This window comes from Anomaloglossus baeobatrachus, chromosome 4, assembly GCF_048569485.1.
Source record: "Anomaloglossus baeobatrachus isolate aAnoBae1 chromosome 4, aAnoBae1.hap1, whole genome shotgun sequence".
In the NCBI taxonomy this organism is placed as follows: Eukaryota; Metazoa; Chordata; class Amphibia; order Anura; family Aromobatidae; genus Anomaloglossus; species Anomaloglossus baeobatrachus.
This window is the reverse complement of record NC_134356.1, coordinates 531,935,995-531,961,459: the sequence shown is the minus strand read 5'-3', so window position 1 is coordinate 531,961,459 and position 25,465 is coordinate 531,935,995. Positions and strand designations below refer to the sequence as shown.

Below are 25,465 nucleotides of genomic sequence, written 5' to 3'. Positions count from 1 at the left end.
TTAACAAGGCAATAAGTAACTTACTTCAGCCTTTCACTTGTGTCCTGCCTGAAGCAGCTTTTATTCAATAAAGAAGCTGACAAATAAGAGTTCTATGAGAGCTGCCACACAAATCACCGTAGCTCCACCTGTATCTCAGGAGAGCTATGTCGTGGTAACTCACTTTTCACACCCCTAAATTCCCCTATATAAATCGCTGAATACCTCTGAGTCTCTATTTGAGCTTTATTACAGCTGAATATACATCATAACCAAGCTTCGCCTACTACATTACACCAGGCATCCAAAATGATAACGAACACCATTATGAGATGGAAACTGCCCGTAATCTGCTTCCTCTGGGAGATTGCTATGATAGTCCTGTTTGGAGTTTTTGTCCGTTATGACATTCTAGCTGATCCCCATTGGAATGAGGAGAAAAAATTGAAAAATATCACCAGTGATATTGAAAATGATTTCTACTACAGGTATCCAAGTAAGTACGATCCATGTCATAGGTCATTTGGAGGCTGCTTATTGATGTGGAAGAGTTGGTTGTATAAATAGTTTTCCACATATTGTGTTGGATACAAGGCTAGTCAATGTGCAAAACCAGAGGAAAATCCATACATTTAGATTTTATTGTCTGTAAAACACTTGAGCCTGAAAATTTGAATGTATGGATTTATACTTAAGCCTCCATTGCAATGAAAAAGCTCTCACATTGGTGATTTTCAGGAATGGATCACAATAAATTCAACTGTTTATTTGTTTTCTCACTATATACCGTATAGGGGTAAAAGAGAGAAGACAATACATGTCATAGACTACTCCTTTTAATCCATTATTATCACTGTGTATTAGAGCTTTATTATCACTTGCATTAGTTTTGGGGTACTGCTGTACTTAGCTTAGGGTCTAGGACCCTTGTTTGGCCCATTGTCTATAATGCTTGCAGTCAGTTCATGCTTAAGTTAAGTTCCCTTCTTCATTATGCAGATTGTGTTTTAAATTCATATTAAATTTTTTAGGCATTAAATATTGAGGAGTAGCATTTTTAATATTTTGTTACCCAAAGTGAATACTTAACATAAAAGAGTATACCTAATCTATTGCAAAAAATATTAGATTTTTATATATTAGATTTTTTTGATTATGTACGCTTTTTCCCAAATATAGTAGCATAAGATACTTTATTATACATACTACTTCTATAGTTATTGAAAGAATTTTTCTAAAGCATGAAAAAAATTCCATCTATTCAGTGGATTTTTTATATTTAGTGGTGAAACTTTCTCTTATTCCTTATGTGAATAGATTATTAGAGGCACCAGACAGGGCACAATCAGCCATTGACTCAATACTTTACATTTTGTATCATTAATTACCTTTCGTTATGTATGATTTCTATACAAAACAGTCGCTCATTTTTATAAATTTTTCCTATTTGGTCAGTGTGATCTAGGTTTGCCATATTAAACTCGTAGTTACTCAATTATTGTGCTTCAGAGCAATGGTAGAACTATAATGGGTGCAAGGGATGCAATCACAGCTGGGGAATGGAGTCTAATGTCCCTTCGCTTTGGCTCATTTGAGAAGACTAATACCATTATAGACCCCTGATACTTGGGGGCACTATTGCAGTGGAGCCCATAAGAGTCAAGTTATGCAAATATTTTATTTTTTTATAATTGTTTACTGAGTTTTATCATTATTAATTGGTAGATATAGCAGTGAGAGCATATACAAAAATAATTCAATTCATATTTAAAAGCATTAACAGTAAAAAAAACCCAAATGATTAATAATAATAATAATAATAATAATAATATTAATAATAATAATAATAATTAATAGTGCCAGACGTACACGTTTAACAGAGCTCAATTTTGGGCTCAACTCATAGGTATAAGTAGATTTACATATATAATGAGGTAGATGGTTATACATATTTAATGAGGTAAGTGGGTATACATAGATAATGAGGTAGGTGGATGTACATTTATAATAAGGTAGGTGGGCATACATTTATAATAAGGTAGATGGCTATACATATATAATGAGGTAGATGGGTATACATATATAATGAGGTAGATGGCTATACATATATAATGAGGTAGATGGGTATACATATATAATGAGGTAGGTGAGTATACATATATCATCGCTCCAGCCTTCTGTATAAGAAACTGGAATCAATAACTTGCCCTTTACACAAATTCCCTTTTGCTGAGCCCGTGTGCTTTGAATACATAGTGCTCATTATTACCTTAATATATCACATAAAGAAGGTATAATATATATATGGAAAAGAAAGTCTCTAAATCCAACTGTGAAATAGTGTATATCAGACTGCACATACTATAATAATTATTAAAAGTGAAAAAAAATTTAATGTTAGAAAAAAAACATTTGTTGAAAACTTTCTCTGCAGCTAAATGGCAGATCTTCAATACTGACTAAACAGCATTTGTACCTTGTGAAGCGGCGACTGTTTCTCCACACCTGTAGCTGGTGCTACTTCATTCATTCGTGAGCGAGCACGCAGACATAGATTCCCGTCTGTTGACAACCACCGATAGCTTTGTAAAAGGCTTGTGATTTAATGTTTGCTTTCTTTCAAGAAAGGGCTAACCTGTCATTCCTCAGTAAAGGGAGGAGTAGGTCGTCTAATTCTGCAGCTTTTCTGGATATATACCAGTCTTAGCAAGTTTTCTCTATTAAATGAGTTGTCCCCTTACTTTAAAAGTTAACCTTAAAGGAAACCTGACAGGAGATTATTGCTTCTCGGGCCCCAGACAACCTAACGCCGACAGCTCCTGTATTACTGCAACCATGTATACTTGACTTTGAAATGCTGCAGGCTTCCAAAGAAAATATAGAAAATTTTAGAAAAAAATGCCCTGTAACCTTGTCATGCACACACTAGGGGAGAGTCCGGCACGACGCCAAACACACACAACTTAAACAGGGAAAACACCACAACAAAACAAGGGGTACATTGAGGACATTTTAACAACGGTGGTCCCTAACGCTAGTCAGAGGGAAGATGGGCACCTTTTCACTTACCTGCTGCTGTACCCTGTACTCCTAACCAGTCCCTATACAGGTTTCCCACCTGTTGCTGAGCCGGAACCTGAAGCCCTGAGCCTGGCTCGGGAGTGGGCAGGTGACGTAAGCTAGCCTCACTGCTGCACTGAAACAACACACTGAGAAAGCAAGACAGACAGGGGGAAAACACCACAACAGTCTGCTGCAGTCAGCACCAAGACTGCAGCCACACCAGAAACTCCAAGAGAGGGTAACAGCAGCTCCTTCTTCTTCCAAGACCAGAATCCAAATGAATCAAGAATAACCAGCACCCTCTGCTGGTAGCAGAGGGTATATAAAGGGACTGGGAGTGGTCCTGAACCAGAAACACCTGGGATGGTAATTGGCCTGCTTGCTGTCAAGGAATACTGCAATTAACCCTACAACTGCAAAAGAAAAGGAAAATACGTTTAGGCCTCCTTCACACGTCTGTGTTTCTGGTATGTGAAGTGTTACGTTTTCTCACATATCATAGACACGGACAAATGTAGACTGATTTAAATCAATGGGTTTGCGCACACGTGCGTGTTTTCACAGGGACAGTGTGGAGCATACATATGTCTGTGTACTCCACATGTAGACATGTCCGTTTTTCTCTGGTAGCACGGATGTCACATGGCCCGCACACTGATGTCCGCCGTGTGACACGTACCAGAGAAAACACGTGCCTGTGAAATAAAATTATTTTCTATACTCACATTCTCCAGTGCTGCTGTCTCTGTCTATGCTGTCTGTTGCTTCTAGGCCGGCTAATTATGCTCATGAATATTCACTGCACCGCAGACTCGGAAGTAACAGCAGCAGAGAGTCAGCAGGGCAAGAGACCGCAGAGCGGAAGGCATTAGCACCACGGAGAGCAGCGCCAGGGACAGGTAAGCATAAAGTTCTTGTTCTTTTTGTGTTTTCATGAATAGCACAAGGAGAACACTCATGTGCCAAATGAACACGGAGGACCATACAAACCTTTAACACGCCTGTGGAAAAACGTGTGTGTTTTTCACAGACGTGTGAAAGAGGCCTTAAATAGCAGAGTCTCACAGGTGAGACTCAGTCCCAAAACCTGTCACCAAACTCCTATACCAGAGAGAGAACCGTGACAGACCAAGTGTCTCAGATGACTAATTCAAGAGGCCTTGGAGGATGTAGCTTGGAGGATGCAAAGTCCAACACCAAGGAACCCCACTTGGAAGCAGTACAGATGGGGAGATAATAGACATGCAAATTCCTCTTCAGAGAGGAAGCGGGATTAAACGCTAGAGCCACCAATTGGAAGTAGAGACAAGTGATGACATACACTACAAAACTAGAGGTACACCTGCACCTATCTTTAATCCGATACTGTTTACCCATTTGGGGATGTGAAAACATATAACCTCTAATTATATTTCTACAGTATGCACACCCCGCAATTATCCAGTTTGGGAGTGCTCAGAGTACACTGTGTTAATCTTTTCTTGGTTCCCAGATCAGATTTAACTAGTTTGTCCCTCAAGTTTGCACTTTGTTTGTAGGATAAAAGAGGAGATTTGAGTGTCTCAATAGGGGATAGATATGTTTTCTCAAAAATCCAGCGACCTGTCCACTTATTGGACGAAAGGGTAATCCCTGTTAAGAGACAAGTAAAGATTTCTATTGAAAGTTTCTCACATCTATAAGTGTATTTAAAAACGAGGTTTTAGGTGGTAAGATAGAGGACATTCTTGCCTAGGGTGAAATAAAATTCCGTCCTTCACATGCAGTTTTTTTTTTCTTGCAACCTGTTACGTAGGTCTAGCAAGCGTCATCAAAACAGTGCTGACCACTTGGGGTATGGACTCAACATGAAGTTCTATAATATCTTGCACCAACATGTTCCCGTATCAGCAGGAACTTTTAAAGTGCCATTTCTGACCTCTGTGGATAAGACTTATTCTTCCAACTCATCCCACAGATGCTTGGCAATGTTGAATTCTGAAGATTTATGCAACCAGTGCAAAATGTTCAACTCTTGGTCAGGTACTCCTGAACTACTTTTTACATGATAGCAGGGCACATTAACCTGCTCATGACATTAGCAAATACTATTTCCTTGATGAGGTGTAGCCAGCAGCTTTTTCAGCAATGTGTGCAACATATTCTGTGGTACTAGGCCAAATGGGCTAGCCTTTGCTCCTTACACTCATCGAAAAGCCTAGTAAGGGGATCATTAGCCTGTCACTCATTCACTTGCGGTCCTTCCTTAGACCATTTTAATAGGTACTAGGTAGGATATATAGGAAACAAACCTGCTGTTTTAAAGCTGCTCTGACCAAGTTGTCTGGCCATCACAATTTGTCTCTTGTCCTGACCCTTGTGTCAATGTCATAAGATAATTAGTATTTTTCACCAGTCAGTGGTTTTAACTCCTTAACACTAAGTAATGTATGTATTTATCATTGATTGGGCATTTGGCTGTGACCCGGTACTGTTTGTGTATACTGCGGATCAGCTGCAGGAGCTTATGAAGATCCCACCTCCTGTTGTACCTGCGCAGACCAGTGAAACACTGTTTGTCCCAATTTAACCCCTCAATAGTGACAGCAGCTAATGAGGAGTTTGACAGAGGGGAGTGCACAAAGCTGAACTGCAATGTTCTATTAAATTCAATAAAACCAAGGCAGGAAAATGTGTCACGCCTACACTATTCTAGCCACAAAAATGTCCTCATGGTCATGGGTCCACCTAACATGTACAGTGAGGCTGAAGGCTAGCTAGTAGCTAACTATCAGTGTTTATTTAAATCCCAACATCCATCATACCAAGTTTTAGCCCAGTCTACCCCAATCTGCCCTTCAACACAATACCCCAAACTGAATTCTTACAAGCTTATAATACTCTCAGCTTTTAACGTATTGATGACAGCCAGCATCGTGATATCCTCAGCTGTCTGACATAATGCTCCAGGCCAGACAGCCATAAAGGGGGCAGCACGCAATAGCTTGCCATTCAAGCAGAGCCTGTAAACTTTTGTGGCACCAATGACCCTATTATCCTCACTCCTGTGCTTAACCATTGTTATCATTTTGATATTCTTCAGGCTGACCACCAAATGCTGAGCTGTTCATTACCATGAGGTTTACATCCTCTATTAGTTAAAATGACTTCACTTTAACTTGTCTGCAACTTCCACCTGACTCCTACCCCGCCACCAAAGAGGCCATTTGACACCTTAAATGGACTCGACTGCCATCAACTATGCCTAATAAAGCCATTAGCCAGTTCTACTGTCATGCAATGTTCGGTTGCAAACTCATTAGGTGTCACGGCAGTGTCAGGCTCTGTTCCCACTGTAGAGTCTGACAGGCAACCTGATGTCTCCTAGTTATTCAGCCAGTGCAGGGTGTCGGCTGTATCATGTCCACTATTCCTCAGTCCTGCAGAAGTTAAATTCCTGTTGATCTGGGGAACTCTGTTAGGATCTCAGGTTGCTAATTACCAATCACAGCAGTCTTCTTCCTATATAAGGTACTGGATCCTGGTGCTCAGTGCCGATAATAGCTCCAGCTTGTGCAGCGATTCTGGTCTTATTGTGGTGATCCAATCTGTTGGTGATCTTTGGTGTGCTAATCTGTGCGGTTTGGAAGTTTTGCGGTTGTTAGTTTACTTTCTCCCTTTTACGTTATTATCCTCTGTGCACGTATTGTCGCTCCTTTGTGTTTGTTTGCAGTGTATGAGTTTTGGTTTCTCCCCTGTCCGTGTTTAGTTCTGGGGTTTGTGACTACAGTCCCTGCCTACCCCTGGGGAGGGGTGTTACACCAGGGCTTGGAGAGGAGTTAGGGTCACATTGGCGGCCCAGAACTTGCTACCATAAAGCATACCTCTGAGATAAGGGACACCGCAGGGTCCCTAGTCTGAGAGCCAACCTAGGTGTCCCTGTCCCGTCATCCCGTCCTCATGACATTATTATCGGCCATTTCTATTAGGCCCCATTGATCCCGTCACTGGCCTTGCAAAGCAGGCTTTGACACTCCAGGTAGCGGAGCTGAGGGGACGGTTCAGCTACACAACCTGTCTACTCCTACAGTGCAGACCGGGATGGTGGTCAGTGCTCCAGAACCCAAATGCCTTTTCTGGAGCAGTCTGCTGGGGATCACAGTTGGTTTGTCTCCTTCCGTGAGGCCTGTAAGCTGTACTTCTGACTGTGTCCCCTCTCTTCCGGGATTGAGTGGGTGGGAATTGTAGTTTCCTTGCTAAGTGGTGACCCACAATCGTGGGCCTTTTCTTTGCCTTCCGATTCCCCTGTGGGCATTTTTTTTTCTGCGCTCGGCCTCATTTATGACAACCCTATCAAGGTGGTGGTGGCCGAGGCTGAGATCCAGTCACTGAAACTGGGATTGACTGGCAGAGGACTACTGCCCTGAATTCCAGCACTGGACACTTGACACGCAGATGCTAGGCTCAGGGAGATTGGGGGATTCCTGCCTGGGCCTATCAACTCCATGATGGCCACACAGTGGTTTTTACCTGCCAAGGTAAAGATTGGGTCAACATTACGGTCTTTCAGAATAGTGGTACAGGGGCGAATATAATTGATGAGCACTTTGCCCGCTCCTCTGGGTTAAGGGTGAATGTGTTACCCAATCTTATACAAATTGTGGCCATTGACTTGCCTCCTCTATCCCAGAGTTCTTCAAGGAGTGCATCCACAATTTGGAACTCTGCATTGGGGTGCTCCATGGTGAGCGGGTCACCTGTCAGGTGCTCAAGGACCTACCTGCACTACTTGTGTTGTTGGGGTTCCCGTTCATCTTACACAACCCTGTAGTGGACTGGAAGACTTAGGATATTGTTCATTGGAGCTCATACTGTAAAGGGTACTTTACATGCTGCGACATCGCTAGCGATCTCGTTAGCGATGTGAAATTCTAGATCGCAAGTGCGATCTTTTGAGATCGCACATGCATAAAATGACCTATGTGCGATCTCAACAGATCGCACTTGCGATCTAGAATTTCACATTGCTAATGAGATCACTAGCGATGTCGCAGCATGTAAAGTACCCTTAAGACTCCCTGTCTGGGGGCTTGTATTTCTGCAGTTACCCCCAGTATTCCTGAGTCTTTGTCTGCGTTCAAGGACATGTTCTCAGAAAAGAGTTGTAAGTAGTTACCGCCACACAGACCATACGAATATGCTATTTAACTGAAGCCAGGGCTCACGTTGCCCAAATGCAGACTTTACAATTTGTCCGGGCCAGAGAGACTTACTCTCAAGGAATATTTCACTGAGAGAATAGCCAATGGTCACCTAAGATCTTCATACTCCCTGGTTGGGGCTGGGGGTTTCTTGTCAAAAAGAAAGATGTTGGATCATAACCGTGTTTGGATTTCCAGGAACTGAACTGAACCAGGTTATGGTTCGTGATCCATAGCCCATGCCTCTTATTCCAGATCTTTTTAACGAGATTTCCGGTGCTAAGTGGTTCTCTAAGGTCGACCTCAGAGGGGCCTCTAACTTTATCACAGTCTGTGAAGGGGGTGAGTGTAAAACGGCATTCAATACACCAGAGGGTCACTATGAAAATCTGGTAATGCCTTTTGGTCTAACCAACGCGCCTCTTGTATTCCAACACTTTATTTTTTATACTTTTTCTCACCTGTTGGGTAGGTTTGTTGTCATTTATCTGAATTACATCCTTAGGGGTACTTTGCACACAGAGATAAATCTGCGGCAGATCTGTGGTTGCAGTGAAATTGTGGACAATCAGTGCCAGGTTTGTGGCTGTGTACAAATGGAATAATATGTCCACAATTTCACTGCAACCACAGATCTGCCAAAGATTTATCTGTGTGTGCAAAGTAGCCCTTATTTAATTTCAAGATCTTAGGTCATAGGAGGAACACATTAAACAAGTGTTACAATTACATAGGGTAAACAAGCTTTATGCCAAAACGGAAAAATCTGTATTCGCGGTTCAGGAGTTGCCTTTCTTGGGGTACATAATTTCTGTGTCTGGGTTCAGAATCCCTCCAAGGTGCAGGCCATTTTAAATTGGGATCGCCCTGAAAACCTTAAAGCGCTACAACGGTTCTAAGGTTCCCAAATTATTACAGAAAATTCATCAGGAATTTATCTGCCATATACAGACTTCTGACCCATAGGACGAAGAAAGGGACATACGTCTCTGACTGGTCTGTAAGTACTTTACGTGCTTTTGAGAGTTTAAAAAAGTGTTTCATGTTAGCTCCTGTACTTATAAAGCCCGGTGTGTCTCTTCCTTTCACTGTGAATGTGGATGCATCTGAGGTGGGGGTGGAGGCTGTGTTGTCACAGGGTCAGTCACTGGGTGAGCTTTGTCAATGTGCCTTCTTTAGTTGTTGCCCACTGAACATAATTATGGCATCACCAAGTTGGCATTTCAGGAAAGGCGACACTTCCTGGAAGGGACCACCCACCCAGTTACTGTTATCACTGACCACAAAATTCTGTTGTATCTCGAGACTGCTAAGAACCTTTCTCCGCGACAAGCTCGGTGTTTTTTGTTTTTTAACAGGTAAAATTTTTTCGTCACCTACTGCCCTCTATCAAAAGAACACTAAGGCGTATGCCTTGTCCAGGTGTTTTCCTTGGAGACAACCTGTGTCCATCCTACAGAAAGGGGTGGTTATGTCAACACTCAGTACTGATGTGGAGTCTAAGATTGCTGAGGCTCAGGATGAGGCATCATTTGGGGTTCCAGAAAACAAGTCATTTGTTCCCCTGAACTTTCCTGTAAGGTTTTGGGGAGCATCACGATTCAGTCCTGACTGGTCACCCTGGGGTGAAGGGTATATTTGATCTCCTATTGTGTCGCTTTTGGTGGCCCAACATCCAAAAGGATGCGGTCGCTTATGTGTCTGCATGTACCGTTTGTGCACAATCCAAACCATCGCACTCTTGGGTCTGGGTGTTTGCTACTTTTAGGTGTACCTAGCAAACCCTGTAGGGCTATATCTATGGATTTCATTACAGATCTACCCCCCTCTGCTTGCAACATGGTTATTTTAATGGTGGTTGACAGGTTTTCTAAAATGACCCACTTTCTTGTCTTACCATCTCTGCCGAATGCCAAGACATTAGTCCAGAATTTTATATATGAGATTGTCAGACCCCATGGAGTCCCGTCTGACATTGTATCTGATAGTGGTACTAAGTTCATTACAAACTTTTGGAAAGCATTCGGCTGTTTGTCGGGAATTAAATTGTCTCACTTGTCGGCTTACCATCCGCAGTCCAATGGCCAGATGGAGCACATGAATCAAAATCTAGAACAATATTTACGCAGTTTTGTGTCTGACAAACAGGGAAGCGATCAGCGTTCCTTCCTCCTGCAGAATTTGCTATTAACAGCCACCATCATGAGTCCTCTGGGATATCACCTTTCTTCTGTGTTTATGGGAAACACCCTCAGTTTTGTACATTGCGTAAGGGTCACTCCTCCGAGGTGCTGGAAGAGAACCAGGCAGGGTCTGTTTTGTCATTTACTTGGAGTGATGTCCAGTGGAACTTGTGTAGCATGGTCTCGAGATATAAGCGTGTGGCTGACAGTGGACATATGCCTGGTCTGTGTGTGTGTGGTGTGTGCGTGGTTATCCACAAATAACATTAAGTTGAAAGTACCTTCTTTTAAGTTGGGACCTCGTTTCATTCAGGATCTCTGCCATAAGCAATCCGCTGGCTTATTGTTTGGCATTACCAGTGGTATACAGAATTCATAATGTGTTCCACTAATTCTTTTTAAAGAGGTTTGTGAGTTGTGGAGCCATGACTCCTGTCCCTCCACCCTGAGTTTTGGTAGACTGCTTCCTGGAGTTCCTACAGCCGCTCTTTCTGGCTTGGAGCAGACAATTTATTGTGTAGGTATGCAAAATATGATAGCCATGACCACAGGGACTCAACCCTAACAGGGTCTTAAAAGGTATAAATGCCTCTGGAGACCAGGCTGCCATACCCTGATGGTTACCCCTCCACACAAGGGGTCATACCTGAGATAGTTACCCCTCCACACCAGGAGGCCATACCCAAGATGGTTTCCACTCCACACTAGGGGGTCATGACTGAGATGGTTACCCCTCCACACCATGTGGTCATAACTGAGATTGGTTACCCCTCAACACAGGGTGCCATATGGTCACCCTTCCATGTCAAGGTAACATGTGTGAGATGGTTACCTTTACTGACCAAATTTTAAGTAATTTCAAGGACCCGTGAAAAGGAAAACCAAATAACAGCTTTCTGCATACGTATTATATACAGTATATACATATAATGATCAGAAACAGTGTATCCCTTCACAGCTAATTCTGAAATGTAATTGAAAATGTAGTTATATTTCAAATGCTAATGTTAATAACTCTTTATTTCCACAAACAGTTAATGAAATGTATGGTATGTGGGATAATTGAGAATGAACACAATGCTCATAAATTTAGGTTTGAGTCTGCAATACAACCAAGGTATACAACAGGTTGACACTTGAAAATATCCCATGATATTGTTGGATATAAAATAATATTATATGTAGGTCCAGTATTAGCCACATGCAGTTCACCGGTGTATGTGCTGAAGACAGTAGGTGTTATGAATCGGCGCCACCAAAGCCGCAAGCAGCCTGCTGCGGTTCCAGTTGCGCCCAGGCGCCGGCTGCCGTTTTTGGCCATGCCTCGGGTCGTCCAGCTGGCTGCTTGCACCTCCATGTCTAAGTGTGCAGAGGCGGCTAGTGCGCATGCGTGTTCCGATTTACCCCAGCCGGAGCCTAAGTCCAGTGTTTCGCCTAGTGAGCATGCTCAGCCTGATAGTGCCATTTCTGAGGCTAAGTCCTCGGGACTGGCTACTGAGCATGCTCCTACACTTAGTGCGAAAAGCCTCTTTGCACAGGTACTTGGACTGCATGCTGTGTCTAAGTCCTGTGTTGTGCCTACTGAGCATGCTCAGGCTGATAGTCTGATTTCTGAGACTGTTGTCCAGGCTACTGAGCATGCTCAGGCACTTAGTGCATTGGAGGCAAAGTCCGGGAAGGACTTCACTGGGCATGTCCGTGAGGTGGCAGGTCCTGATAGGCCAGAGGGCATCAGGTGTCCTGATGATGTGGCCACTCCGGACTGGGTCGCGGAGGCCCGGCCCTATGACACGACACCTCACCATTGGTCGTCAGACGATGACTGGTGAAGTGTTTGGGGCGTGGCTGCCATGAGGTCATCAGTGACGTGGCGGTTCTGGATAAGCCGCTGGTGACGTCACTGATGACATGGCACCCTGCTATTGGACCTTGGTGGTTCCAACCTGGGCTTGGGGCGGTGCCAGGTTATAAAAGGGGCTGGAGACATCATGGAGGTGCGCAGTCTTCACATTTGCTCAGACAGAGCACACCTTTATGTTAGAGCCTTATTGCAGTATAAGCCTGTGTTTTGAAGCAGTAGGTAGGGTTAGGCGTCTGGTGCTTGTCACATCAAGACACCCGTGGCTCAGCACGTTAGGGTCAGGTAGTAAGCCATGTAGAGATAAAAGTACATTTACAGTGAGGAGAAAAACCTGGATACACTATCTGTACAGTATACATAGCATAAGCAGTACACAGATACTGTGTGTATATATATATATATATATATATATATATATATATATATATATATATATCGTGAGAAGCACAGAGATACAGGTCACCAGACTCTAAAACTGTGAGGGGGTCTATAATCAGCACACAGCAGCATCAGTATACACTGGTGTGACATGAAGTGCAGACCCCCATCATATACATATAATACCCCAGCCCCATCATATACTGTATATAATGCCAGGCTCCAGCTGCTCCTCTCACCAGTGTCTCTACTACATGTGACTGCTCAGCTCATCCATAGAGGGCACAGTAATAGCAGCCATTATATGGGTCCATGCTCTGTCCAACAGTGATGGCAGGTGTCTGCACACAGCCCTTGTTCCCCTTATAATCAGTCACCAGTAGCCCAGAAGTAGAGTTGAGCGGGTCGGTTATAATCCGGGTCGGGTTGCCGCTGAAGTCCGGTCCAGATCTGATCCGGAATCTGTGGCTATGTAAATGAATGGGGAGAGAGAGAAAGATATATATATATATATATATATATATATATATATATATTACACCTCGGGGCTCTCCTGTGGCAAGGAATGAGACAGTCTCCTTGCCTGCCACGAGCGCTCCTGCTCAGCAGCGCCGAAGGTCTGCCAGACTGCGCAGAGTGCAGGAGAAACCTCCTCAGAGAGGCAGCACGAGGGTGACACCTAGTGGTACTCCTGTTGCAAGAAATGAGGCGGTCTCCCATTCCTTGCCTGCCGCAGCTCCTCCTGCTCAGCAGCCTCAAAGGTCTGTGAGGTTGCGCAATGTGCAGAGGTTTGCTGCTCAGGGAAGCAGTGAGACTCACGTTATCTCTACACATTGTGAGACCGAGGATCCCGCCTCTATTTCCCAGAGGCAGGAGGGTGAGCATGTGCTATGCTTGGTGGATCCTGATTCGCCCACTGACGTCACACGGCTTGATGACAAGGCTGGTGTTACGGTTGCTGCGAGCACTGGAGACTATGTCCAGATTTCTTGCTACTGCACATGTGCGAGCGCTGGAGACTAAGTCCAGATTTCTTGCTACTGCACATGTGCGAGCGCTGGAGACTAAGTCCAGATATCTTGCTACTGCACATGTGCGAGCGCTGGAGACTAAGTCCAGATTTCTTGCTACTGCACATGTGCGAGCGCCGGAGACTAAGTCCAATCTTGGAGCCATTGCACATGTGCGGGTGACATCATCGCTGACACGAGGTCACATGTCTCTGACACCTTCTATGCCGATTGGTCGCTGGTCATGTGCTTGTGACGTCTTGCTCGGTAATAGGCCAGCATGACGTCACTCCTGTCGTTCTGGAAGCGGATTGGCTCTGGTGTCCTCCATCTTGGATGAGGCACAGAGTCTATATAAGACCCTGACACACGCCGCATGGTGCTCAGTCCTCTTGGTTCATGCATATGAGTAGACGCTCTGTGCGCGTTCCTCTAGGCATTCCTCTGTCTATGCTAGGTGAGCGCTACCGGCAGGGTAGCGTTCTTATACCTTACAGCTTCGGCTGCTGTCCGTATCCTTACCTCTTAGGGGAGCGGACATAGGCAGGTGCCTGAGGCACATGGTCTGGCTGGGCCTTGTGATTCTACTCGTAGGTGGACGTTGCCGCTAGGGTAACGTTCCTTATACTGCGTCTGGCAGTTGTTCGTATCCTCGCACACTAGGGGAGCGAACAGAGGTAGGAGCTTTGTGCGGCTTACGCTGCTGTTCGTCTCTTTTGCACCACTAGAAGAGCGGACCTAGGCAGGTGCCATATCTAGTGGTTCGTGTCCTCACACACTAGTGGAGCGAACGCAGGTAGGAGCTTTGTGCGGCTTACGCTGCTGTTTGTCTCTTTTGCACCACTAGAAGAGCGGACCTAGGTAGGTGCCATTTCGCACACATTGCCTTTGTCTCTGTGATTGTTAACAGAGATCATTCCACACACCCTCCAAGTAAGGGAGGAATTGCTTTACTTACTTATTATATCCTTCTGTGCGTTAACAGAGGTATTGCACTCTGCCATAGTCTGCAGCAAAGTCTTTGCACGGTGGACCCTGACTGTCTGATACTCCTTTCGGTTATTATCAGACAGCCCCCCGTAACATTAGGACTGAGCCAAGGGTCTGGCAGTTATGGCAGAATATCAGCAGTTACACCGTTACATACAAGTACTTGAGTCACGGCTCAAGAGTATAGAGGATAAACCTCAGACCATGGTGACATCTGCACATGATCCTCGACTTGCTCTGCCAAACAGATATTCTGGCGATGCCAGATCATGTCGTGGTTTCATTAGTCAGTGTCAGATACACCTAGAGGTCAACTCTTCTCGCTTCTCTACGGAGAGGTCCAGAGTAGGCTTTATCATCTCATTACTTCAGGACAAAGCCTTAGAATGGGCGACTCCCCTATGGGAGCGCTCTGATGTGGTTACTCTGAGACATCAAGACTTTCTTGATGCTCTTAAGGCGGTATTCATGGGTCCGCAGGTTACCCATGATGCGGCCCTGAGACTGTTAGATCTATCTCAGGGTTCGTTATCCACTAGTTCTTATGCCATTGCTTTTAGAACTCTGGTGGCAGAACTAGATTGGCCAGAGAAGGTGTTGATTCCTATCTTCTGGAGAGGGTTGGCAGGCTATGTCAAGGATGCCCTTGCTACTCGTGAGGTCCCTGCTTCTCTGGAGGACTTGATCACAGTAGCAACGAGGATCGATGTACGCCATAAGGAACGTAGACTCGAGGTCTCTTCCTCACGCCCTAAGCATCGGGCTATTCCAGTTGTTGAGGGTCCACTACCATCTTCCTCAGCATCTGAAACATCTCCCACTCCTATGGAGTTAGGTCATACGTTCTCCAGACTACGCAAGTCTGGTCCTCCTATATGTTACGTATGTCGTCAGGCTGGGCACTATGCCAACAAGTGTCCTAGTCGTCAGGGAAACTCCCTGGCCTAGTAACCATTAGAGGGGGGTTACTAGAGACGTCTTCTGCACCCTCTAAGTGTTGTATCCCAGGTCAGCTCTCGTTATCTGAGAATACATGGCCTATTATGGCTTTTGTGGATTCCGGAGCTGACGGGATTTTTGTGTCCTCAGGATTTGTAAAGGGACACAATATTCCCTCTATCATGTTAGAGGCGCCTATTCCTGTCCGTGTTGTTAATGGAACTATGTTGTCTGACTCCATTACATTGAGGACAGTTCCCTTGCGCCTTTCCCTGTCTCAGGGTCACATAGAGGAGATTTCTTTTCTTGTTTTGCCTGAGGGTATAGACGACGTCCTTCTGGGTCTTCCATGGCTTCGGACTCATGCTCCTCACATTGACTGGGAGTCTGACAGCATTATTAGTTGGGGTTCGAAATGTCAGTCCCGATGTCTTCCCTTACCACCTAAGGTCGTTGCGGTTGCATCAACTGATCTCTCTCCCATACCTACACCCTATTTGGATTTCGCTGACGTGTTCTCCAAACAGGGTGCTGAGGTTCTTCCACCCCATAGGCCGTATGACTGTGCCATAGACCTTATCCCAGGTTCGGTTCCACCTAAAGGCAGGGTTTACCCCCTGTCGATACCTGAGTCGGAGGCCATGTCGACCTATATAAGAGAGAGCTTAGAGAAGGGGTTCATTCGTAAGTCTGTCTCTCCCGCGGGAGCTGGGTTTTTCTTTGTTCGGAAGAAAGAGGGTGATTTGCGTCCCTGCATAGATTACAGGGGTCTCAACGCAATCACAATAAAGAACAAATACCCATTACCTTTAATTTCGGAGCTCTTTGACAGACTGAGAGGAGCTCAAGTTTTTACGAAGTTGGATCTGCGGGGTGCGTATAACTTGGTACGAATTCGAAAGGGTGACGAATGGAAGACCGCTTTTAACACCCGAGACGGTCACTATGAATACCTCGTCATGCCTTTTGGGTTATGTAATGCACCCGCAGTATTTCAGGACTTCGTAAATGATGTGTTCAGGGATTTACTGTTATCCTCAGTAGTGGTGTATCTGGACGACATCCTGATTTTTTCTCCTGATCTGGAGACTCATCGTCAGGATGTCGTTCGTGTCCTTTCCCGTTTAAGGGAGCACTCATTGTTTGCTAAACTCGAGAAATGTGTATTCGAGCAGTCCTCATTGCCTTTTTTGGGTTACATTATCTCACAAGAGGGTCTGGCTATGGATCCTGCGAAGCTCTCTGCTGTCCTGCAATGGTCCGAACCTCATTCCTTGAAGGCGGTGCAACGCTTCTTAGGATTTATAAATTATTACAGGCAGTTCATACCCCATTTTTCTACTTTGGTGGCCCCTTTGGTGGCCTTGACTAAGAAAGGTGCTAATCCCAAAGCCTGGTCTACTGAGACATCTCAGGCTTTTGAGGCAGTAAAAAGACACTTTTCAACTGCTCCCGTTCTTCAAAGACCCGATGAGAGTAAGCCCTTCCTCTTAGAGGTTGATGCCTCTTCAGTGGGTGCTGGTGCGGTCTTGTATCAAAAGAACGGTGCAGGTAGAAAAAGGCCGTGTTTCTTCTTTGCTAAAACCTTTTCACCGGCAGAGAGAAACTATACCATTGGGGATAGGGAACTGCTCGCCTTGAGATTAGCCTTGGAGGAGTGGCGTCACTTGCTGGAAGGAGCGAAACATCCTTTCCAGGTCTATACAGACCATAAGAATCTGACGTACTTACAAACTGCTCAGCGTCTGAATCCTCGCCAAGCCCGCTGGTCCTTGTTTTTCTCCCGCTTTCACTTCTCCATCAACTATTTGTCTGGGAGTAAGAATAACAAGGCAGACGCCTTGTCTCGCTCTATGCTTTCTACCCAGGAAGAGATTGACGAACCTCGTCTTATCCTTCCCTCCAGGGTTTTTCATACGCTCTCCCCTGTGACGTTAGACCAAATCCCACCGGGCAAGACATTTGTTCCGCCTGATCGACAGAATGATATACTGTCATGGGCCCACACCTCAAAGGTGGGTGGGCATTTTGGTATTAGGCGGACACGAGAGTTACTGGAGAGGTGGTATTGGTGGCCACACTTAGCCAGCCACGTCAAGAGATATGTCGGTTCCTGCTACTCGTGTGCTCGCAACCGTCCATTACGGCAGAGACCGGCTGGGCTCTTGCATCCTTTACCAGTGCCAGATAGACCATGGGAGGTGGTAGGCATGGACTTTGTGGGTGATCTTCCATGTTCACAGGGACATAGATTTGTGTGGGTCATTACGGACCATTTCTCCCGGATGGTTCATCTCGTACCGTTATCGAGAATCCCATCTTCCAGGGTACTAGCCAAACTATTCCTCAAGCATGTCTTTAGGCTTCACGGGATGCCAGATCGTATCATTTGTGATAGAGGCCCGCAATTTACTTCCCGTTTCTGGCGAGATCTTTGTAGCCTTCTGCAAATTGAGTTGAATCTCTCTTCGGCATACCATCCGGAGACTAATGGTTTGGTTGAACGTACCAATCAATCTATGATTATATACCTTCGACACTTTGTTGCTGAGAACCACGATAACTGGTCCTCCCTCCTACCCTGGGCAGAATTTGCCCTTAACAATTCGCTGGCTGAGGCCACTGGGCAGACACCGTTCGTACTCAATAATGGGCAACACCCTAGGGTACCGGTACCGTTTCCCGCTGCTGCACCTCCTCCTCTTGTGGCCGACTGGGCAACTAATGCCAGAGAGGTTTGGGATCGGACTCAAGAGTCGATCCAAGCAGCTAAGGACCGTATGAAGACGGTGTCCGATCGGTTTCGTCGCCCGGCTCCTGTCTTTTCTCCAGGGGACTTTGTGTGGCTCTCTGCAAAACACGTGAGACTTAGAGTGAGCTCTGTCAAATTTGCTCCTCGCTTCCTGGGTCCTTATGAGGTTCTTCGACAGGTAAATCCTGTAGTCTATCAATTGAAGTTACCTGTCCATCTTAGGATTCATGACAAATTCCATGTCTCATTGCTAAAGCCGGCTATTTTACCTCACGCTCGTGAAGTGCACTCTCCTGCCTCTGATTCCTCTCGCTCTAGCTATGAGGTACGAGCCATAGTTGGTTCTAAGATGGTTAGAGGGCGCAGGTTCTTCTTGATAGATTGGGAGGGCTATGGCCCGGAACATCGCTCTTGGGAGCCTGAGGAGGCTGTCCATGCTCCCGACTTAGTTGCCGATTATCTGCGTCGCCGGGAGGGGGGCCCTTGAGGGGGAGGTACTGTTACGGTTGCTGCGAGCACTGGAGACTATGTCCAGATTTCTTGCTACTGCACATGTGCGAGCGCTGGAGACTAAGTCCAGATTTCTTGCTACTGCACATGTGCGAGCGCTGGAGACTAAGTCCAGATTTCTTGCTACTGCACATGTGCGAGCGCTGGAGACTAAGTCCAGATTTCTTGCTACTGCACATGTGCGAGCGCCGGAGACTAAGTCCAATCTTGGAGCCATTGCACATGTGCGGGTGACATCATCGCTGACACGAGGTCACATGTCTCTGACACCTTCTATGCCGATTGGTCGCTGGTCATGTGCTTGTGACGTCTTGCTCGGTAATAGGCCAGCATGACGTCACTCCTGTCGTTCTGGAAGCGGATTGGCTCTGGTGTCCTCCATCTTGGATGAGGCACAGAGTCTATATAAGACCCTGACACACGCCGCATGGTGCTCAGTCCTCTTGGTTCATGCATATGAGTAGACGCTCTGTGCGCGTTCCTCTAGGCATTCCTCTGTCTATGCTAGGTGAGCGCTACCGGCAGGGTAGCGTTCTTATACCTTACAGCTTCGGCTGCTGTCCGTATCCTTACCTCTTAGGGGAGCGGACATAGGCAGGTGCCTGAGGCACATGGTCTGGCTGGGCCTTGTGATTCTACTCGTAGGTGGACGTTGCCGCTAGAGTAACGTTCCTTATACTGCGTCTGGCAGTTGTTCGTATCCTCGCACACTAGGGGAGCGAACAGAGGTAGGAGCTTTGTGCGGCTTACGCTGCTGTTAGTCTCTTTTGCACCACTAGAAGAGCGGACCTAGGCAGGTGCCATATCTAGTGGTTCGTGTCCTCACACACTAGTGGAGCGAACGCAGGTAGGAGCTTTGTGCGGCTTACGCTGCTGTTTGTCTCTTTTGCACCACTAGAAGAGCGGACCTAGGTAGGTGCCATTTCGCACACATTGCCTTTGTCTCTGTGATTGTTAACAGAGATCATTCCACACACCCTCCAAGTAAGGGAGGAATTGCTTTACTTACTTATTATATCCTTCTGTGCGTTAACAGAGGTATTGCACTCTGCCATAGTCTGCAGCAAAGTCTTTGCACGGTGGACCCTGACTGTCTGATACTCCTTTCGGTTATTATCAGACAGCCCCCCGTAACAGCTGGTGACGTGGTGAATCCTGACTGGCCAGGCTGGGATGTCGTGGATCCTGATTGGGTCAAGTCCGTCATCTCCGCCTCGCGCCCGCCCTTGGCTGGAGCTACACCTCCTTAAAAGCTCCTCCTGCCATCATGGCGGCGCGCGACCGTCCTTCTATGTTTGGATGTCTGGCAGTGTGCTGCCACGCCACTGCTCAGGCATTATCGTCTTCTGTGGGCTTGGCCCTTGCTGCTTAGGCAGTACCTGGTTTGCAGGCCGTGTCCCTGCCTTGCTGCTCCGGCAGTAGCTCCTTCAACAGGCCGTGTTCCTGTCCCAGGTGAGCTCCTCGAGTCTCCACCGGACTCACCTGGCTATTGAAAGCACACGTGCGTGGGCACCTCTGTGCTACCCTCGTGACATATTCTCGTGACTTCCACTGGCACACGTGCATGGGCACCTCTGTGCTTCCCCGTGCAACAGGTACACCGAGCCGTGTGATCCCTGCCATACAACCCACACGGGTTAGGGCAGACCGGTGTACATAGATCGTCTGTGACATTCCAGACGATCGCTAGCAGCAACCCGCTCACTCTTCACCCACCATAGCAGCGGTCCCTTACACCGCACAGTGGACCTTGACCGGCGGAAGCTGTCCATTCCCCATCTTGGCACGCTTCCCCGGGTCCCCCTCGTAACATTACGGTCGCACCAAAGGTCTGGCTATGGCTGAAGAGCAGCAGCAGTTGCTGCGTTATGTGCAGCAGTTGGAATCACGTTTGGCAGCAGTGGAGCAGTCTTCCTCCGACAAGACTACTCTGACGACAGTCGCCACCGAGGCGGCTACCCAGGCTGTGCTATTGGGCGGAAGGTCTCCTCGCCTTGCGCTTCCAGAGCGCTTTAGCGGGGACAGCTCCGAGTGCCGTGGGTTTATAAACCAGGTCACCACCTACAAAGAGCTGTCCGCGACTCTTTACGCTACCGAGAAGGCGAAGGTAGCCTTCGTCCAGTCCCTGCTCACAGGGAGAGCGCTGAAGTGGTCCACGCCGTTGTGGGAGCGCGGAGATCGTGTGGTGAATAACTTAGCATCTTATCTTGGGGCCATGAGAATGGTGTTCCTCGGGCCTCAAGTCACCCACGACTCCGCGCTGCGCCTCCTACGACTTCGGCAAGGGTCCGCTTCAGTCGGGGACTTTGCCTTACACTTTAGGACACTTGCCACAGAGCTGGACTGGCCCGATAAGGTCCTTGTACCTGTGTTCTGGGAGGGCCTGGCAGGGTTCGTCAAAGACGCACTGGCCACGCGTGAGGTGCCTGCTACTTTAGAGTCCTTGATTATGGTTGCCTCTCGCATAGACATCCGCCAGGCGGAGCGGAGGCTCGAGGTCTCTTCAGCACCCACGTCCTCACGGCCTAAAAAGCGTCTGGCTCCCGTCTTCCACCAGACAGGTCTCCCAGCCAGCTCTGTAGGCGACTCCGTGGAGTCAATGGAGGTGTCCAAAGCGGTCTCCTCTACCCCAGGTTCTCGGTCTGGTGTCATCTGCTTTTCCTGTGGGCAGAGGGGACACATAGCTACCCGATGTCCCAAACCGTCGGGAAAAGACAGCGTCTAGTTTCCATCAGAGGGGGGTTCCTAGACGCTGCTTCTCCCTCTAGGTTGACTATCAGCGCCCAGTTGCAGTTTGGCACTACTCTCTTCTCTGCTCTGGCCTGCCTGGACTCAGGCGCTGATGGCAATTTCATTTCGACCTCCCTGGCAACCCGATACTCAGTTCCCCTGGTTCTCTTGCCCAAGCCACTCAGGGTTCGGGTAGTCAACGGGTCCCTACTAGTGGATCCCATCACCCAGATCACCATCACTCTCAGGATGGAAGTACCACCAGGACACCATGAGCAGATGTCCTTCATGGTGCTTCCAGAGGGGACGGATGAGATCCTACTGGGTCTCCCCTGGTTGAGACAGCATGCTCCTATACTCAACTGGGCAACAGGGGAGATCTCATCATGGGCAGGATCCTGTAGGGAGCACCTCGTGACTACCGAACCACCCGCTACCATTAGGTCGGTTGGGTCCTCAGGGAATACAGGGGAGCCAGGTTTACCGACACCTTATGAGGCCTACAGGGACGTCTTCTCCAAGAGGGCCGCAGATACCCTTCCTCCCCACCGGCCATACGATTGCCGAATAGAGCTGAAGCCAGGCTCCGAGCCCCCTAGGGGCAGAGTGTATCCCCTCTCTGCTCCAGAGACGGAGGCTATGTCCAAATATATTCAGGACAGCCTGGCAAAAGGGTTCATTCGCAAGTCTATTTCACCGGCCGGTGCGGGGTTCTTCTTCGTGCAAAAGAAGGAAGGGGATCTACGCCCCTGTATCGATTACAGGGGATTAAATGCAATCACGATCAAAAACAAATACCCTTTGCCCCTCATTACGGAGTTATTTGATCGATTCCGCGGGGCAAAGATCTTCACGAAGCTGGATCTACGCGGGGCGTATAATCTAGTGCGAGTCCGAGAGGGCGATGAGTGGAAGACCGCCTTCAACACCAGGGACGGTCACTACGAGTATCTCGTAATGCCCTTCGGACTCTGCAATGCCCCCGCCATATTTCAAGACTTTGTGAATGATGTTTTCCGGGATTTGTATCTTTCCGTGGTTGCATACCTGGATGATATCCTTATCTTCTCCCCCGATCTTGCCACCCATCGGAGGGATGTCATCCGAGTACTTAAGAGGCTCCGCACTCATTCGTTATATGCTAAGCTAGAAAAGTGCGTTTTTGAACGTGAATCCTTGCCGTTTCTGGGGTATATCGTGTCCAGTCAGGGGTTAGCAATGGATCCGGGGAAGTTGGAGACAGTGATGAAATGGCCTGAGCCCCGCTCGCTGAAAGCGATCCAGCGTTTCTTGGGGTTTATCAATTATTATCGCCAGTTCATTCCCAACTTCTCGACGGTGGCAGCACCCATCATTGCCCTTACCCGCAAGGGCACTAATCCCAAAGCATGGACACGGGAAACGGTAGAGGCATTTCACACTCTCAAAACTTACTTCTCCAGAGCTCCCATCCTTCATCGTCCAGACATCTCCAAACCCTTCCTACTAGAGGTAGACGCCTCTTCGGTCGGTGCTGGTGCAGTCCTGTACCAGAAAGACGAACGAGGAAGGAAGCATCCATGTTTCTTTTTCTCCAAAACCTTTTCTCCGGCCGAGAGGAACTACTCCATAGGGGATAGGGAGTTACTGGCGATGAAACTAGCATTCCAGGAATGGCGGCATCTCCTGGAGGGTGCGAAGCATCCATTTGAAGTATTTTCCGATCATAAAACTCTCACATACCTCCAGACAGCACAACGCCTGAACCCAAGGCAGGCCCGTTGGTCCTTGTTCTTCTCCCGGTTCCACTTTATTATCCACCACCTGGCCGGTGAGAAGAACGTACGGGCCGATGCCTTGTCACGTTGTATGGTTGTGTTGGAGGAGGACGAGGAGGAGCCTCATCTTATACTACCCCCGGACAGCTTGAGGATGGTCACTCCCACTTCTTTGGACCAGGTGCCACCTGGCAAGACCCTCGTTCCCCCTGAACTACGGAATGAGGTGCTATCGTGGGCCCATGCCTCCAAGGTCGGGGGTCACTTTGGGGTCAAAAGGACCAGAGACCTTGTGACTAGGCACTATTGGTGGCCGAGACTACCCCAGGACATGCAGGAGTATGTGGGAGCCTGTATGTCGTGTGCACGGAATAAGCCGTCCCGGCAGAGACCGGCAGGTCTTCTTCACCCGCTGCCAGTGCCGGATCGTCCCTGGGAAGTGGTGGGAATGGACTTCCTGGGAGATCTGCCCAAGTCAGCAGGGCACAAGGTCGTATGGGTCATCACGGATCACTTCTCTAAAATGGTCCACTTGGTGCCTCTCCCACGACTCCCGACGTCACGTGCTCTCGCCACCTTATTCATTAGGCATGTATTTAGGCTGCATGGCATGCCTGACAAGGTGGTGAGCGACCGGGGTCCCCAGTTCGCGTCTCGCTTCTGGAGAGAGCTCTGTAAGCTCCTGCAGATAGAGCTGAACATCTCCTCCGCATACCATCCCGAAACCAATGGACTGGTAGAGAGGACCAATCAGACCTTGGTAACGTACCTCCGCCATTTTATCTCCGCGCACCACGACAACTGGGCTAACCTCCTTCCTTGGGCCGAATTTGCCATTAATAATTCGGGTAATGAATCCTCTGGTCAGACTCCGTTCCTGCTCAATAACGGACAACATCCCCGAATCCCGGTTCCGATGCCCATTACGTCACCCGATCCTAGAGTGGAGGATTGGGCGACCGAGGCCCGAGAGATCTGAGATAACACCCAAGAGGCCCTTAAGAGGGCTAAAGACCGGATGGTGACAACGGCTGATGAGCGCCGCCGCCCTGCACCATCCTTCGCCCCTGGTGACCTAGTGTGGCTGTCCTCTAAGAATGTTAACCTACGGGTACAGGCAACCAAGTTCGCCCCTAGGTACCTGGGTCCGTTTAAAGTACTAGAGCAGGTGAACCCGGTGGCATACCGACTCCAGCTCCCTCCACGCTGGGCTATAGCCAACACCTTTCACGTGTCCCTTCTGAAACCCGTACGACTTAATAAGTTCTCGGGGTCCCTGACGCCTCAAACCGACTCCCCACCCGACGACTCTGAGGTGGCGAAGCTTGTGGAGACAAAAGTCATACGGGGCAGGAGGTACTACCTCGTGGAGTGGGTCGGCCGTGGTCCGGAGCATAGATCCTGGGAATTGGAGGATCATATCCATGCCCCAGGTTTGATAGCGGCCTTCGAGCACGGGCAGGGGGGGGGGGCCTAGACGGGGGGGTAATGTTACACCTCGGGGCTCTCCTGTGGCAAGGAATGAGACAGTCTCCTTGCCTGCCACGAGCGCTCCTGCTCAGCAGCGCCGAAGGTCTGCCAGACTGCGCAGAGTGCAGGAGAAACCTCCTCAGAGAGGCAGCACGAGGGTGACACCTAGTGGTACTCCTGTTGCAAGAAATGAGGCGGTCTCCCATTCCTTGCCTGCCGCAGCTCCTCCTGCTCAGCAGCCTCGAAGGTCTGTGAGGTTGCGCAATGTGCAGAGGTTTGCTGCTCAGGGAAGCAGTGAGACTCCCGTTATCTCTACACATTGTGAGACCGAGGATCCCGCCTCTATTTCCCAGAGGCAGGAGGGTGAGCATGTGCTATGCTTGGTGGATCCTGATTCGCCCACTGACGTCACACGGCTTGATGACAAGGCTGGTGACGTGGTGAATCCTGACTGGCCAGGCTGGGATGTCGTGGATCCTGATTGGGTCAAGTCCGTCATCTCCGCCTCGCGCTCGCCCTTGGCTGGAGCTACACCTCCTTAAAAGCTCCTCCTGCCATCATGGCGGCGCGCGACCGTCCTTCTATGTTTGGATGTCTGGCAGTGTGCTGCCACGCCACTGCTCAGGCATTATCGTCTTCTGTGGGCTTGGCCCTTGCTGCTTA

General features: G+C 48.0%; 1 protein-coding gene across 1 annotated transcript in view; it reads left to right on the top strand.

Moving 5' to 3' along the window:
* Positions 1 to 273: 273 nt before the first annotated feature.
* The window catches only part of RHCG (Rh family C glycoprotein), a 217,559-nt gene continuing 192,367 nt past the window's right edge, over positions 274 to 25,465 (top strand). Inside the window, exon 1 of the mRNA XM_075345938.1 lies at positions 274 to 475. Coding sequence (XP_075202053.1) covers positions 289 to 475 — 187 coding nt within the window. The 5' untranslated portion in view covers positions 274 to 288. The remainder of the gene's footprint in view (positions 476 to 25,465) is intronic.